Source organism: Pteropus vampyrus, unplaced genomic scaffold (assembly GCF_000151845.1).
Source record: "Pteropus vampyrus isolate Shadow unplaced genomic scaffold, Pvam_2.0 Scaffold50, whole genome shotgun sequence".
NCBI classification, from domain to species: domain Eukaryota; kingdom Metazoa; phylum Chordata; class Mammalia; order Chiroptera; family Pteropodidae; genus Pteropus; species Pteropus vampyrus.
Window position 1 is genome coordinate 2,484,768 of NW_011888831.1, and position 16,068 is coordinate 2,500,835.

The 16,068-nt window shown below is 33.5% G+C and overlaps 1 protein-coding gene across 2 annotated transcripts in view; it reads left to right on the forward strand.

Annotated features, from left to right (window-relative positions):
• The window catches only part of UBE2G1 (ubiquitin conjugating enzyme E2 G1), a 58,513-nt gene that overhangs the window by 33,315 nt on the left and 9,130 nt on the right, over nucleotides 1–16,068 (forward strand). Inside the window, exons 3-4 of one of the 2 annotated variants that reach the window (XM_023530458.1) lie at nucleotides 7,033–7,130; nucleotides 12,832–13,010. In XM_023530458.1, the coding sequence (XP_023386226.1) occupies nucleotides 7,033–7,130; nucleotides 12,832–13,010 (277 nt within the window). The remainder of the gene's footprint in view (nucleotides 1–7,032; nucleotides 7,131–12,831; nucleotides 13,011–16,068) is intronic. The other variant, XM_023530459.1, reaches the window with a different exon arrangement.

Consider the following 16,068-nt stretch of genomic DNA (forward strand, 5'->3'; position numbering starts at 1 on the left):
TGTAACCTGACTAGTACAAGTTCCATACTTTTAACAGAAGTTGAAGTGTTGGAAGAAAAATCAGTGACTTTCTCAAAGCCATACAACTGAGGGACAGCAGAGACAGACCTAGATCTGAGTTTCCTGGGGACTAACTGACTCAACTGTGTGTGTGGTCCTTGATGATGGCACTAAGCAGGCAAGGATTTGGATACATTTTTTTGTGATGGTCAAGTAGTTTCATTTCAGGTGTTTTAAGATGGCAATTCTTTTTTATCCTATAAAATATGTAATGGAAAAAAAAACTCAGAGCTACTTCTGTACCAGAGCAGACTGGTATATAATAACATACAGAGTTGAGATATATTGTGGATTTTGGGGTTTTCTGTAGTCTTAAAAAATGATTTATGTTTTGTCATACCTATTGCCAATCAAAATTATTGCCAATCAAAATTTTTGCTGATGTATTTCCAGTGGTATGTTTGCATTAGTAATTGCTGCAAACTAAAAAACTCAAAATAATCACAGCGGTAGTTTGGTAGATAGCAGAAGCCATTGAAAACCATTCTAGAAGTATTCCCCCACAACCTTAATATTTTGAAAGCTAATTTCTTACCAAATTTTGTGCACGAAACCATAGATTCAACCTGGTTTATGAGCCCGATGAAGTTCAAGTCTTTTTTTCTAGGTTTTGCAAAAAAAAACACATATGTGAAGGTTTACTCAGGGTAGAGACAGTAACAGTCTAACATCCACTGATAGAATTTTGTTACACCTACAATTGATTTGAGATGAGAGAAATATTTCTGAACTGATGTCTATATAGAGGATTGGTCAGGCATCCAGGCCTACGCTCCATCTCTAAGGACCTCAAAGAATTCTTACACTTTTTTCATGTAATGGTGGTTGATATCTCAAATATTGTTAGCTGGTCCAAATATATTTTGTGTAACTTCAGCTCACCAAAGAGAACCACTTTTTAATAATCATTGTACTAATAGGCCATTATGTCCACTAATAAAAACCTATTTCTGGCCTTCAGTATACATTTTAAAAGTACTGGCTGTTGATCTGAGATGTGGATAGCAGAAGCATTTGTGGGCAGCTCCTTTGGAGTATAGACCTACTGATGAGACAATTGGTGGCCATTTCCACATTGTCCCTTACTAATGAGAGCACTGGAGGCACCTGGGCTATAGTTTAACCTCAATACCACATGTACTTTGATCATCCTGTGAGTAATGAAGCCTTAATGCAGTTGAAAGACATTTTAATAGTCATCCAAAATTACCTAGGTATGATTCCCTTTGCATTAATGATCTTCTTGGATGTTGCTATTTCCCCTTAAGAACTGGATCTCTGAAGGCGGGGCCATCTCCTCCCACATGCTCGCGGCATGCACCTGGTGTGCACCCGGTGTGCACCTGGGGCCTGGCGCACCCGTAGTATGGTCCTTGGTTCCATCTGGGGCGTGAACCCAAGACCTTCTGCGTGTAAAGCTTACGTGCAAAGCTTACGTGCTAACCACTACACTATGGAGCCACCCCCTAGTTTAAATTTATAAACACTGGTAAACAGTTTGAATTTTTCTTTTGTCCTAAGGACAAAGCATGGCCATTGAGGAATTTTATATCAGGAGTTGCCAGTTAAATAAATATTTTAGAATGTACATTAAATTGATAAGTATAATAACTTTGGGATTACAGATTTTATTTTCCCTCAGCTTGTATTTTACTTTTGTAACAAAAAATGTTTTTAACAATGTTATTTAAAAAATTTCTTTGTCTGTAGCATAAAAAATGGACTGGGAATTTGGGGGCTGCCCATGGCTGCTCAAAGTAGGCAAATCAACAGCCTTTGCTTAGGGGATAGAGAAGAGAGCAGATGTGCTGAGGGCAGGACTCTGAGAAAGGCAGAGAAAATTCACCAGGAAGATATAAGGGAAGGAAAGTTTTTATAGAATAAGCTTTATAAAATGCTACTAAGAATCAAGTATTGAAAATCAGGAATTTAATAGTGTTTGTTGACATAACAGTAAGGAAATTACTGGTGTTCTTGTAGTTAACTTGAGTGGAATGAAGAAGGTAGAGGTCATTTTCCAGTGTGAGGAGTGCTGTTGGAAGTGAATACATAAACTTTGGGCATAAGTAACTGTCTAGGAAGAGAAACAGAGGCTGATGATGGGGGAGGAGGATATAGGATTGAAAGTAAGTTAATGTGGGCTCAGATGGTACCCAGACTTAAGTGATTAATTCACCACTTAATAATCAGATAATTTATATAATAATAGAATTGATACTGTACTAAAATTCTTTAAAAGCTGGTGTGGTATTTCATGGTGGCATCATTAGCCTTCATTTAGTCACTAGAATGCAGTCCACACTCTTTACAGTCTAGTCAGTAACTAGTATATTCGAACATTATTTGAAACTGATAGTTGCCATGAGTATTAATTTAGCCATTATATTTATCTTTACACAATATTGAATTTTTATTACTACTCTGTACATTAATTAATTTTTCTAGTGCTATTAAGAATAGATTCTTGAGACTTTCTATGAAAGACATTCTGAAACTGGTATGATATACTTGCTATTTTCAGACAGATTATCAAGCAGTGTGGAGTAAGCCACCCATATCCACAATAATAAAAATTTTAGGTAGGAGTGGCAGTAGGTTTTTAAAGAGAGTCTAGACCTGGCTATGACTGTAATTATAAAGTTTATAAATCGGGATTAGTGAATGATGAATGTACACCTTTTATCTCTTATTCTCTTTTTCTTTCATCATTAATGGCTAGTCTGTTTGAGAAGTATGCTTTGTTTTGTTTCTTACCACTGGCAATGGTGTAAAAAATTTGGAGAATCTTAGGTTCTATGTATTTTGTAGTATTGCCTTACCTTGAGTGAATATAGAAAATGAAGAGTTATGACTAACCAAATTCTCTGATTAATATTCTTTTAAAATAACAAAATTCTTTTATAGTTCTGTTTAGGACATAGAGGCACAAGCCATATATTCTGTAATGAAATTTTGGAGGGAATGAACCTCATGCCTATACTGGTTAGAAACTGATTTATCAGTGACAGTGCCATGTCATTTATCATTTAGTGCTTAAGAACGTGGGCTTTAGGGACTATCTTGGTGTAGCTCCCTGACTCTACCATTTTTATTAGCTGTGTGACTGAACAATTACTTAAACTTTGTCTTAGCATTTTCATTTCTAGGGTCAAAACCCTATGCCTAAGAATATTCAATGTTCAGAATATTCAATGTTCTGTTGCTTGTAATAGTAAAAAAAGGAGAGGAGCAATTGAATGTCTTATGAGTGTAATAAATAAATTGTGGAATGTGGCAGGTAAAATAAATGAACTAGAAACAAGTATCAACAGGAATATACATAAAAACAATATCGAGCAAAATTTCAGCAGAGTATAGTATATCATTTCAATAAAGTAAATATGACAGAATGATAGGATCTGATCCTTGTAAGATTTTTAAAATTTAATACAACAGTAAGGAAGACTTTGTGGAAGAAACTTGAACTAGATTTAGGTTTCTCAACCTGTTCAAATGGGAAACTCTTGATCACCTACCTCTTTTTAACCTCATGCTAATAATTATACTATTAATAGTACCTGTGATGAAGAGACTATATAATGGAAGAAAAGGTACTTTTAATTCATTGATGCTTTTTAAAAAACTTTCATTTTGCTCATCACAGTAGCACCTTTGTATATTTGAAAAACAGTGAATATGTAGCATGTTAGTGTTTAGTCTAACAATGTTTCGTACCCTGTAAGTTTTTTGACTTCCTCTTTGCTAATTTAGGTATTCACTAGAAGTTTGCACCCACAAGTTGGGATAAGACTTAAAAAAAAAAAAAGCAGGTGGGATTTCTACAGGTAAAAGAGATATTAAGGAGTCCACCTATTAGAGAAAAATGATAAGGAATAGCATGATGGGTTCAGAATGGGTGAGGGCATTTCAGACAGGGTGAAAATTGTGTGCTTTAAGTGTTTTAGAATAATCCTGTCAATTAAATTTGACATTTTAAAGATTGAAAATAAGAGACTAGGTAATTTTTCATGATAAAGATTCCAATCAGTTAATGTAAAGCTTTTAAGTGGATCTAATCAATCAAAATGCAGGGACCTAGGAAAGCTAACTGAATAATGAAGAATAGCCTCACTAGTGATATAAAGTGCATGGGCTTTGTGACAGCTGTTTTGATGTTCTTTTACTTTGATTCTTGGCTGTTTTCTGCATTTGGGGCTTTCAGTTTTCTTCCCTTTAATACAGCCCATAATCAGAAATACTTTAAATACTGACCCAGTATATGTTTAGGTATATACATCTTAATGAATAGAAACATGTATGTAGATTATATAATTGAAACAACTACTTGTGATAAGCTCCTATGTTTTCTGTTCTATTTTTATTTGTTTAAGAAGAAAACTGGTTAGTGATTCACTTTTAACTAGTTTTGCAGCCACAGTTCGTATAATTAATATGTCCTAAGGCCAGTTTTGGCACCTACTTAGACAGTTAGGGTAACATAGGCAGAGAAGATTGACTTATTTATTCGTGTAATGCACTCTTCATGACAGCTATTCCAGTCTCCGTTTTCCTCATGTTCGTGTTTTTTTCCCCTTCAATAGATAATCTTTTACATTATGAAAGATAAGGCCAATAAAGCAAGCATAAAATTTGTCATTTTTCCTTTCTGCCCCTGGATAGTTGTACTATATTCGGTCTATTTCTCTTTCTGTGCAAAAGGAAAAGATGTTCCTTCTTTTTCTTGGTTAGACCCTTCTAATTTCTCAGTTTTTCTTTTTCTAATATCTCTAGTCTTCCTGCCAGCACCTTCTCATCTACTTGTTAAACTCAAATTGCCCTGTTCATTATGCTTCTACTTTACCACCTTATTCTTTCTTTAATTTTTTTTTTCAGTCTTTTTCGTATTGTTCCTACCAAAATTGTATTTATCAAAGCTACTTTTTATATTTGGAGTCCAGTGGTGTTTTGTAAGTATTCAGGAGTATTTGCTATTAACGACCCTCTTTTTTTTAACCCTTCCCCCAGTCTTGCTTTTATGATCGGAAAAAGGCAGTAAAAATTAATACTTGCTTGTGGTTAAAAAGTCAACCAATACTTCAATGTACAAGCAGAAAGTAAAAGATCCCATAATCCTTTCCTCCAGAGCTAACTGTTGTTACATATAGGTATCATGTTTCCAGATATATTTCTTTTTGTATACAAATATACCCTCTCTTTTTTCTTTTAAAGACAAATGGGCTTATTCAATGGATACTTGATTTTTTTTAAATTTAACAATAGATTGCTCATTCCGTCTCACTACTTATTACTCTGCCACTAGAATGGTAAGTGCCATGAAACCGGTGGGCTCTAGTCTTGTTCTCTCTTGTATCCTTTTACATAGAACAGTACCTTGCATAAGTAGATCATCAATGTATATTTGTTCAGTGAATGAAAACTATTTAATGAGCTGAGAATTCCATCTCTCATTGATCTGAAACAAACACAATCATATGATCCTGCTCTAATGGTGTGCACATTGAACAATAAAAGACTCAGATGTGTGAATTGCTGTTTGGAATAAAGAAATGAAAAGAGCCCAGTATGATAGAGGGACACAGTGACTTGTTAAAATTGGATAGTCAGGTAAAACTTTTTTCATTTAAGCTGAGTTCTGAATAATGACAAGAGGAGAAGGATATTTCAAATAGAAGAAACAGCTAGGACATAAGACAGGAATGTAGTCACTTTTGCCTCATAAGACTGACTTCAGCTCACTGGTTTTCGTTGTTAACATACACAACTCATTGTATTATTTTGACATTTCTTCAAGAACACTCTTCAATAAATGGCAATGCTTTGGAGCTGCACTAATACAGCAGTCACTACCCACATGTGGCTATTAAAATTACATAAAATTTAAAATTTATTTCCTTTGCAATGACACGAATGGACCTAGACGTTATTATGCAGAGTGAAATAAGTCAGAGAAAGATAAATACCATATGATTTCACTTATATGTGGAATCTAAGAACAAACTAATCAAAAATAAGCTCACAAAAATAGTGGACAATTTGGTGACAGAGGGGAGGGGTGTTGGGGGTCTGGGAGGATGGGGTGAAGGATTAAAGAAGTACGAATTAGTAGTTGATAGTTGGGCATGAGGATGGGGACTACGGCACAGGGAATGCAGTTAGCATTAATATGATGACTAAGTGGAGGACCCAAGGAAGGGAGGGAGCAATTGGGGGGATTGTTTTATGAACAATATAAATGTCTAACCAATGTACTGTATACTTGAAACTAATTTAAATAATAAATGTATTTTAAAAAACTCATTTCCTCAGTTGCACTAGCCATATTTCAAGTGGCTAGTGACTACCATATTGGACAACATGAATATAGAACATCTCCAGTGTGTAGAAAGTTCTGTTGTACAGCACTGCTTTGGAAAGTCACTAGAATATAAACTTCTTGAAAGATGTTAATACTTTGTTCACTGTTATACTCCTAGTGTCTGACACATAAAGACTGAATAAATATTTGTTTCCAGACAGGGAACAACAAAATGTGCATTAGCTCTAAGATAAAAAAGAACTTGTGTTGGAAGAACAGAAAGAAGACTAGCTGGAACAATATGAAGAGTGATAATTTGAGATCAACATAGAGAAATCAGCAACTTGACCTCTATAGGCAGTGTTAAACCTTGTAAATTTTAAGTGCAATGGGAAGTGATAGAAATGTTTGTAGCACAGCAAGTATGTAATCTGATCTAGATGTCTGTGTTAAGCTATTTCTTTTATTTTACTAGCTTTTTAGAGTTTAATAAGATAGTAGGCATGACAGTTTATTAAACCCAGGTATTTCAGTAATTAAATTGTCTGCCTGAAATATAGATTATTCATTTACTTAATTTATAGTGTTAGTACTAGCTCCCTTGTTTTATGTTTAATAGTGGTCTACTTATAGGCAGGAACTTAATAGGCAATAACTTGTTTTTGTTTTTCTTCCAGTGAAGGTGGTGTTTTTAAGGCTCATCTCACTTTTCCAAAAGATTATCCCCTCCGGCCTCCTAAAATGAAATTCATTACAGAAATCTGGCACCCAAATGGTAAGTTTATCTAGTGTTATTTTTACATTTACAAATATGTTCTGTCACTGAAGTTTTCCAGGTCAATAATAAAGATATATTTTCAACGAAATTGTTTTGAAATTTTTGATCTAAGTGCATTCTGTTCATTATGTACATGGCCTTGTATTAGATTCTTCAGACAAGAAGGAGTAACAGAGATCACATGGAAAAAATAATTATTTACTTGTTTGTTTGTTTGTTTATTAGTTTTTAGCTCCTTTGAGACTCATGATGTACCAAACTAGAGGCAAGTTTAATGAATGATATAATAGCATTAATAGAACTCTTATAATTGAGATAATTTCTAAGGCATTAGATGACTCATTGGCTATTACGAAGTGCATAGAGGTAATTAAACCTGGATTTTTGATTTATATTTTCTTATCTTAGCTCTTAGACCATGGGCAACTCTTACTTTTTATCTATATTCTTAGCTGTAAAAAAGGAATGACCTACCTGTAGGGTAACTGAGAGCCTCAAATGAAATAAAATAATGTCTATTTTAACCTTTGGAAAGCATCCATACTGCTGTGCATGAAAAGATGACATTGACTTTTTTACCCAAAGATGTGCTACCATTTGTAATCCACTTTATGAGCCAAAGGTTAGGCTAGATAAGCTGTGTTTACATACAGTCTTTCTGAACTTTTGGCCTTGTTTTATATGATAGAGCTTGCAAGGATTTCTTTACTGAGTGTTTTGACTATCAGTATTTTGTAATCAGAGTTGCCTTTTTAGACTACTACACTAATCTGCATTCTGCTCTTGTGGTCAAGACTTTTTTGGTTGTGAGAAGAAATTCTTATATGTTAATTTAAGCAAAAATCAGTGAGAGAGTAATGGATGAATTAATAAATTAAGGCTTTATTACATGAATAGGGAGTATATATTAGAACCCAATGGCTTGAAAAACAAATGGGTCTTATGAGAGACTAGAACCGACGAATGGAAAACTATTTGTAACCAAGGGAACAACCAAATTTTATTGCATCTAGGATAGAAGTGATCACAAAAGAGTTATTTTTGTACCAGTAAGAAGGGAGAAAAATATCTTCTGACTATTGGCTCCACCACGAATTAGCTAAGTAACTCTAGGCAAAGCCTCTGAGCCTTAGTTTCTTTTAATGTGAGAATTAAGTGAAAGCATATATATATGAAATACATGGTACTTCTTTTCTGTTAAGAGGAAGGATAGCAATAGTCTAGGTAGTTTAAGAGGACAACTGATGAAATTAGTGTTGTTTTTTTTTTTAAGGTCGAAGAAACTATTTTGTAGGCAATGAGAGAGATTGCATTAGAGTGCAATAGTTAAGACTTGATTTGCGAGAGGGAATACTTTGTGAAGAAAGGATAGCTGATGAGGTGATGGGACAATGATCGCAAGTACAAGAAGAGGTAGACTAGGAAGGAGTGGTAGTCATTTTGAAATAGAAATGAGGGGAAAAGCGAGAATTTGAGTAGGCACTGGAGATACAAAGATGATTAATGAAGTAGGATCTCTTTCTGTTAAGGATATTATTGTCAATATAAGGCAAAGGTAGACATGTAAACTTAATGGTGAAACTGAGAGATGACAGTGATGTAGTTATAAAAGTGTTCAGTAGCATAGAAGATGAAGGTTACGATTGATTCTTAGAGAATATGATTCTTGAACTGAATTTTGAATATGTAAATGCCTGGCTTAAACTTTGTTCTTAGGCTGTTGGGACTTATTAAATTAATGAGTTTTAAAGTTATGTAGTCGGTTCATTTTGACTATATTTTCTTCTAGAAAAATTACACCCATGGAGGAATGTTTGGAAGGGGAACACCGACTAATAGCCAGGAGATAGATAGAGGATTTTATCAATGGTTTTGGTAAGAGACAATGAAAACGTGAACTAAGAGTAGTGGTAGAAAGGAAAATTTAGTTAATTCTCACTTGTTGATTGCTGGATATGGGTGGTAAGGAAAAGGAAAGAATTTAGAATTGACGGACCACTTAAAAAATAATTGTAGAATCAAAACCACAGTGAGATAACCACTTTACACTCACTAGGGTGGTTATAATCAAAAAGAACAAGTGTTGGTGAGAACATAGAGAAATTACAACCTTCATTGACTGTTGGCAAGAATGTGAAATGTTGCAGCCACTTTAGAAAACAGAAAACAGTCTGGAAGTTCCTGAAAGGGTTAAGCAGAGTTACCTTATAACTCAGCAGTTCCACTCCTAGATATATAACCAAGAAACTTGAAAGCATATGTCTACAAACTATTTGATATTTGAACATGAATGTTCATAGCGTCATTAGTCATAATAGCCAAAAAGTATAAACAACTCAAATGTCTTATCAATTGAGCAGAAAAACAAAATATAATATCCATATAATGGAAGAAAGTACTTATACATTCTACAAGATGGATGAACCTTGAAAAGATTATGCTAAGTGAACAAATCTAGTCATAAAAGACTGCTTTGTTATGATTCCATTTATGTGAAATGTCCACTATAGGCAAATCTATAGAGATAAAAAGTAGGTTAGTAGGTGTGTAGGACTCAAGGGAAGGTTGGGGAGAAATGAGTAGTGATTGCTAATCGGTACAGGGTTTCTTTCTGGGATGATGAATATCTTCTAAAATTGGTCATCTTGATGGTTGTTCAACTCTGTAAATATACTAGAAACCATTAAATTGTGCTCTTAAAATATGTGAATTATGTCAATTACAGTAAAGGTGTTAAAAAATTACTATTGGATGAAGGTTAACTTTATGTGGCTTATTAGATGCATTCAATTTTGGACTCGTTTTTTTTTTTTTTTTGAGGTACACTTCTCATATCTAGTTAGATAATTAGATAAAACTAGTCCCAAGGCTCAGTTGTGAGCTTTTAGGGCCTCGGAAGTTATTGGCATCAAGATGACAGTTATACATAGCAAATCATCACTTAGTACACTTTTTAACTTACATAATACCGTATGTTAATTATATTTCGGTAAAGCTGGGGTGGGGGAGATGATGGGTAACATTGTGATATGACGAATAAGTTAATTTATCCAGGGAAAAGATTAATAGGGAGATAAAGATAACATTAAAAGTCAGACCAAGGAAAAGGAAAATTAGAAAGTGACTCAAGAACTGGGTAAAAGAAGAGCGTCACAGAAACTGTAAGGGAGGAAAATGTGTCCAAGAAGGTATACTCAGCATATCAGTTATCTTAGCCCAGAAGGGTTGAGTTTAAAAGTACCCAGGAAAATTTTTTTAAAACTAAGAAATAAAAAAATAAACATACTCAGGATAATAAGTTCTCCAGACCAAAATTGTGAGAATAGTTATAGCATCTTGATAGGGTGCAGATAAAAGAGAGGGAGAGTACCCAAGTAGTAACTAAATAGAGAAGATGAGAGTAAATTGGATTTTCAAAATTTTAGATGGACAGCTTTAAGAGAAAGGAGTTTGCTTGAAGGGTGTGCATGGTTCAGATAGTTTAGTTTTAAGATGGAGGACAAGATGTGTTTTCTTTTCAGTAATTGATGCCTAGATTGTTGGTTAGCTATTCATGGGGAAATTGATTTAGAAATTTTCTTCACACCAAACAGCAAAGTGAATTAAAACTAAATGGAATAAAAAGTTTCAAGTGATTTAAAAAAAGTAGTGAATATCAAGTATTTGCTGAGTATTCGTGACAAGAATTTTGTAGTTTCAAAAGTAATAAATATTTAAAGACTAAATAGAGGAATATAAAGAGAAGTGGCAATATAAGATTCTTAAATGAATCTTGTATCAGATAAGGCCAGCTATAAAGAACATTATGGGGAAAATGAAATGAAAGGAAAAAGTAGTAGGCAGAAATTGGGGAAATTAAGAAGCAGTTTGGGAAGAAAAAAATGAACACTGAGTACATAAATGGGTAAAGGATAAGAACAGACATTTCACAAAAGAGAAGGTACTATATAGTTTGTATACGTGGAAAATTTTCACCCCCAAAAGCCTTTAGAAAAGCTAATTTAGATTTTACCTGTGAAATATAAAAACTACCAATAAAGAAAAATTTTAATTCTGAGTGAAGAGTCAGTGAAACTGTCACCTCGTGTATTGCCAGTGACAATATACTTTTCAAGATGTAATTTAGTAATAGCTATTAAGCCTAAAAACCTCTCATTCTAAAAAAGTAAATTGTATGTTTAAAATGAAATGACACAAGGTAAAAATTTGAAGATGCTAGATTATGATAATAATTTGTAAAAGAGGGAAATGATCTTAAATTGATTCTTTCTGATAGAATTTTTTACAAACATTTGCTATCATGTTTTCAAATAAAATGACTTGGAAAAAATTCTCAAGTGAGGAAAGCATTTTAATAATACTGTATAAGCATCTTATATTGAACTTTGTAGTGCTATTAAGTTTTGTTGCTACTGTTCTTGCCACTCGATCTGCTTATTCCAATTTAATTAATAGATTTTAACTAGGAGATAGCAAGCAGTAGGTTGGGACTCAGACCCTCAATTATAGAAAAGCTCATATACAAGACATTGAAGGCATAGGCTTTGTTGTATTCACTGCTGTATCCCCTCTTGTCAGTGAGTATCCAGCACACAGTATGCATTCAAGAAGTAATTGTCAGAGAGAAATGATACATATAAACTTTGGTTCTAGTTACCCAGAGTTTATAACAGGAGAAATGCTTACGTTTTGAGATGAAAAATAAGCTTTAAAATTATACCTATTACAAACTTGTTAGACTTTAGGTAGGTAGGGCATTGGGAATGAAATATACATAAATATCACCATTGGTTATTTATGGGATTTAGGGATCTGGTTGAAAAATTTTTATGTTTTTCTGTCTTTTCTAACATTTCCACATTAAGTATGCTTTCTTTTGCAGTGGAGAAAGTATTTGTGGGATGTACATGAGTCAGTGGATTAGGACTTTACCTCTTTGTTTGATCAATTAAAATAGTTTTATAGAAAACTATATATTGATGAATTTTCACTGGCAGTATGACATGTTCCTTTTGTGAATTTGAGTGTACTCCTTTCCCTAAAAATATAATTTTTGCCTTTATGTGATTTAAAAAAGACATGATGATTGTTACTTATTTTTTTTCTTGGGAAGGCCTCTGGACCTTTGACTGTCACTCATTTAAATCAATAAGTTGGTGGGGAAACTAGGAAATCATTATGTAGAAACTCACTTCTGGTATTTGGACCATATGCTTTCTACAAATGAAAAACAGATTCAGTAGCTGCCATTTATCCATTTCATTATATGGTACAGTAAGTCCTCACTTAACATCATAGATAGGTTCTTCAACTTTTAAGTGAAATGATGTATAATAAAACCAGTTTTACCATAGGCTAATTCATATAAACAAGAGTTATGTTCCTATGGCATCTCATCGATGTAGAAGGAAAACGACATTATTCGAGGAGCTGCTATATCACCTATCTGTAAATGCTAGACATCTTGAAGTTTTGCAGAAATGAGAAAGAAGGCTTACATTCCTATTGGGTTTGTCAGATGGATCCTATTTGGTAAAATCCGTGGTCTTCCTAAATTAACAGGTTCCATTTGGGAAATTAACTTTTATATATATATTCATTGTACTATAGGAATCACAACCACATCTCTAATAGATATTTTATGTATGACCAAATTATTAAATATTTCAAACAGGATTCTTATTCTCTAATTTTGCAGTTGATAAAAATGGTGATGTATGCATTTCTATTCTTCATGAGCCTGGGGAAGATAAATATGGTTATGAAAAACCAGAGGAACGCTGGCTCCCCATTCACACCGTGGAAACCATCATGATTAGTGTTATTTCTATGCTGGCAGACCCTAATGGAGACTCACCTGCTAATGTTGATGCTGCGGTAAGGTGGTCACAAGCACTTATATCTGCTCCCCTTTAATTAAACTTGATTACAATTAGAATTTATATTTATATTTGTGCGTATGTATATCTGTCTGTAGTTACAGACATAATTAAGCTTCACGAACCCTAAATACATGAACCTACATCTTTTAAGAATAAGGATACCATCTTATTTAACTATAATTACTATTGTCATACCTAAGAAAATTTAATATCAAGTCCCTATTAAAGTTTATATTAGTGTTCTCAAGTTTTTATTTTTAAAACTTTTCATATTTACCAAAAAAAAAAAGTTTCATTAGTTAAATAAACACTCCTATATTCTTCATCTAGATTTACCAGTTGTGGAGATTTTACAACATTCCCCCCCTGCCCCCCGCCCCCAATTATTTAAGAATAATTTACAGATATCCTAACTCTTCACACTTGAGTACTTCAGCATGTGTCTCCTTAGAACAAGGGCATCTTTCCGCATAAGTATAGTACAAGTTTATCATTAATACAATATTACTGAATATATATAGTCCATCCTCAAATTTCTCCAAGATTGTTCTTTATAGCTTTTTTTTTTTTTAATTCAGAATCTAGGAACCCATATTCTATTTTGTATTCACATTTTATTCTTCTTTAGAATAGTCCTAGTTCTTCAACTTTCTAGTCTTCTTTTAAGATTTTTGTTCTAATTCTTGTTTTTGGAACTTTTGTTAGTATCTGTGAAAGCCAGGAGATTTAAATTCACCTTTTTTCTTAGGTTACTTCAAACCTATATAAAAACTTAGGTGAGATCTTATATGTAGAAAACGCTGCATAGATAACCAAGGCTTTAGATCTTTAAATTTATTTAATACATTGAAGTAAAAACTGACAGAAAACTATTCCAGTTTTCTATTTAGTCAGTTTTATGTACAAACAATGAAAGAGGTGGTAAGGGAGGTGAAAGCTGTTTTTAAACAAATCCTGTGAAATCATTTGGAGGGAGAATTACTGTTTCATTCGATTCATCCTCAACTATCAGTTCTTTTTAATAAGATCAGAACTGACAAGTTGTGTTTTAATTTTCATAAAGGATTTAAATAAAGAGCAAATACTTGGCAGCATGAATAGGCAAGAATTATTAACTTTAAAACAGTTGAATTCTGAAACGACAGGACCTGCTGAAAAAGTGTCATTCTCTTGATTCTAAACATTTTCTTAAGGGTAGAAATAGTCCTTAATGTGAAGTTGAAATATGTAAACATGACTTCTCAAATTGTGCAAAATTCTCCCATTCTTTTTCTTGAAACACACTGCTTCTTTTTCTGATTTATTCAGTTGTCTCGTTTAAACCATAGCTTTCTTGTAAACAATTTTGTTTACCTTTATTATTTGCTTTTCCTCTTGCATTGCATACCTTTTGTAGTATTTTCATATTTTTTTTTGTTTGTTTGCTTGTTTTTCTAACCTCTCAATCAGTGATATCCTATTCCAGGAAACCCCGGTTTTTCTTGGAGATCTCTCCTAGATCCCATCATACTTTGGCACCAAATTAGATTGATTCAGCCTGGTGCTTGGCTGCTTTCCTTGAATTTTCCTCTCTTCCCTTCCTGCTCTTCTGGATTGGGTCATCTGTTTCCTGGGTCGTCTTATTTTTTCAGTTGACTTCTTTCTTTTGCTCTTCTTCATCCTAAAGTAATGTTTGATAAAGCGTATGTGGGAATTAAGTCCTTACATGTCTGAAAGTATTTTAATCCTGTCTTTATACATTTTGTTTACAAAATTCTAGGGGGAAAAATAAAATTTCTACAGAATTTATCTTTTAGTATTTATCGTTGCTGGTAAGAAAGTTGATGCAAGGCTGATTCTTCGTTTGTAGTCCCTCCCTTTCTCTCCTCCTTCTCTCCCTCCTTTTCCTAGTTCCCTTTAGGTACTTTTATGGATTTTGGGTCTTCTGAAATTTCACGTTGTTATGTAAACTTGAAAATTTTTCCATCTCTCTAGATGTATATTTTGATTACGTGCTCTGGGAAGTTTTCTTTTCTAATTACTTTGAGAATTTTTTCATATTTAATATTTTTTCTTTTTGAACTTGTAGCTATTATCCATATTGATCACTTGTTTGTATATTTTTCATCTAAAATTGTGCTGATATTGAAGACAGCATTTTAAATACCTTGGTCTTTTCTCCATTAGTTTCTTTTTCATGAAATCTTATCACTGTTTGAATTTAATAGTTCTTTAATTTTTTAGGTGTTCTAATTAGAGATTTTCAGAAGTTAAATTCTGAAGTCTCTTTTCTCTGAGGTCAGTTTTTCTTTTGTATTTTGAAGACTCCTTGAAAACTCTGCAGGCATTCTGCATAGCTCTCCATGATAAATGAAAGTCTAGGAAAGCAGATTGGAGGCTTGTGGGAGAATGTGGGGGGATGTGCATGCATGGGCAGAATTTATTCCACTTGAGTTTGTGGGTAGCAAGCCAGATATTAAATTAAGGGTAGGAGTTGGAGGAAGAGGGGTGTCATTTAAATGCCAAAATAAAGTAATTACTTTTGGGTACTGATACTTAACACTAGCAGCTCCAATTCTAATACTCTGGTGTGCCTTCCTTTGAAGTCTTCATAAAATCTATATATCATCATTATTAGAGGAAGATATTAGAATTTTAGATATAGGTGGGAAGAAAATTCCTAACTATCGAGTTATGCAGGCACTTTCTATTACTTTATTTTCAGCCCCACTTCTTTATGACTCATCAGATTTTCCATTTGTAAACTTTTAACTTCTTTAGGGTTCTGTTCAATAGGTTCTTTTTCCTTTGCTCAGCTACCATTGAGGCTTTTCTAGGCTGCTACTCTTTCTTCTTTGGTGCATGTTTATTACTCTTCTATCTGCTTCTGGTCTTCTTGAAAAACTTCTGCCACCGTTATTAGATGACTTTCCTGGCATTTTCTTTGAAGTTGAGGATTTATACCTTAAAAAAATTCCAATATGATCATTGTAATAGGGTCGCAGGAAAGCAAAGAAATAAACATAGGTGCTTTTCGCCCTATTGAAGTCATAGGTTCATATATATATATATAT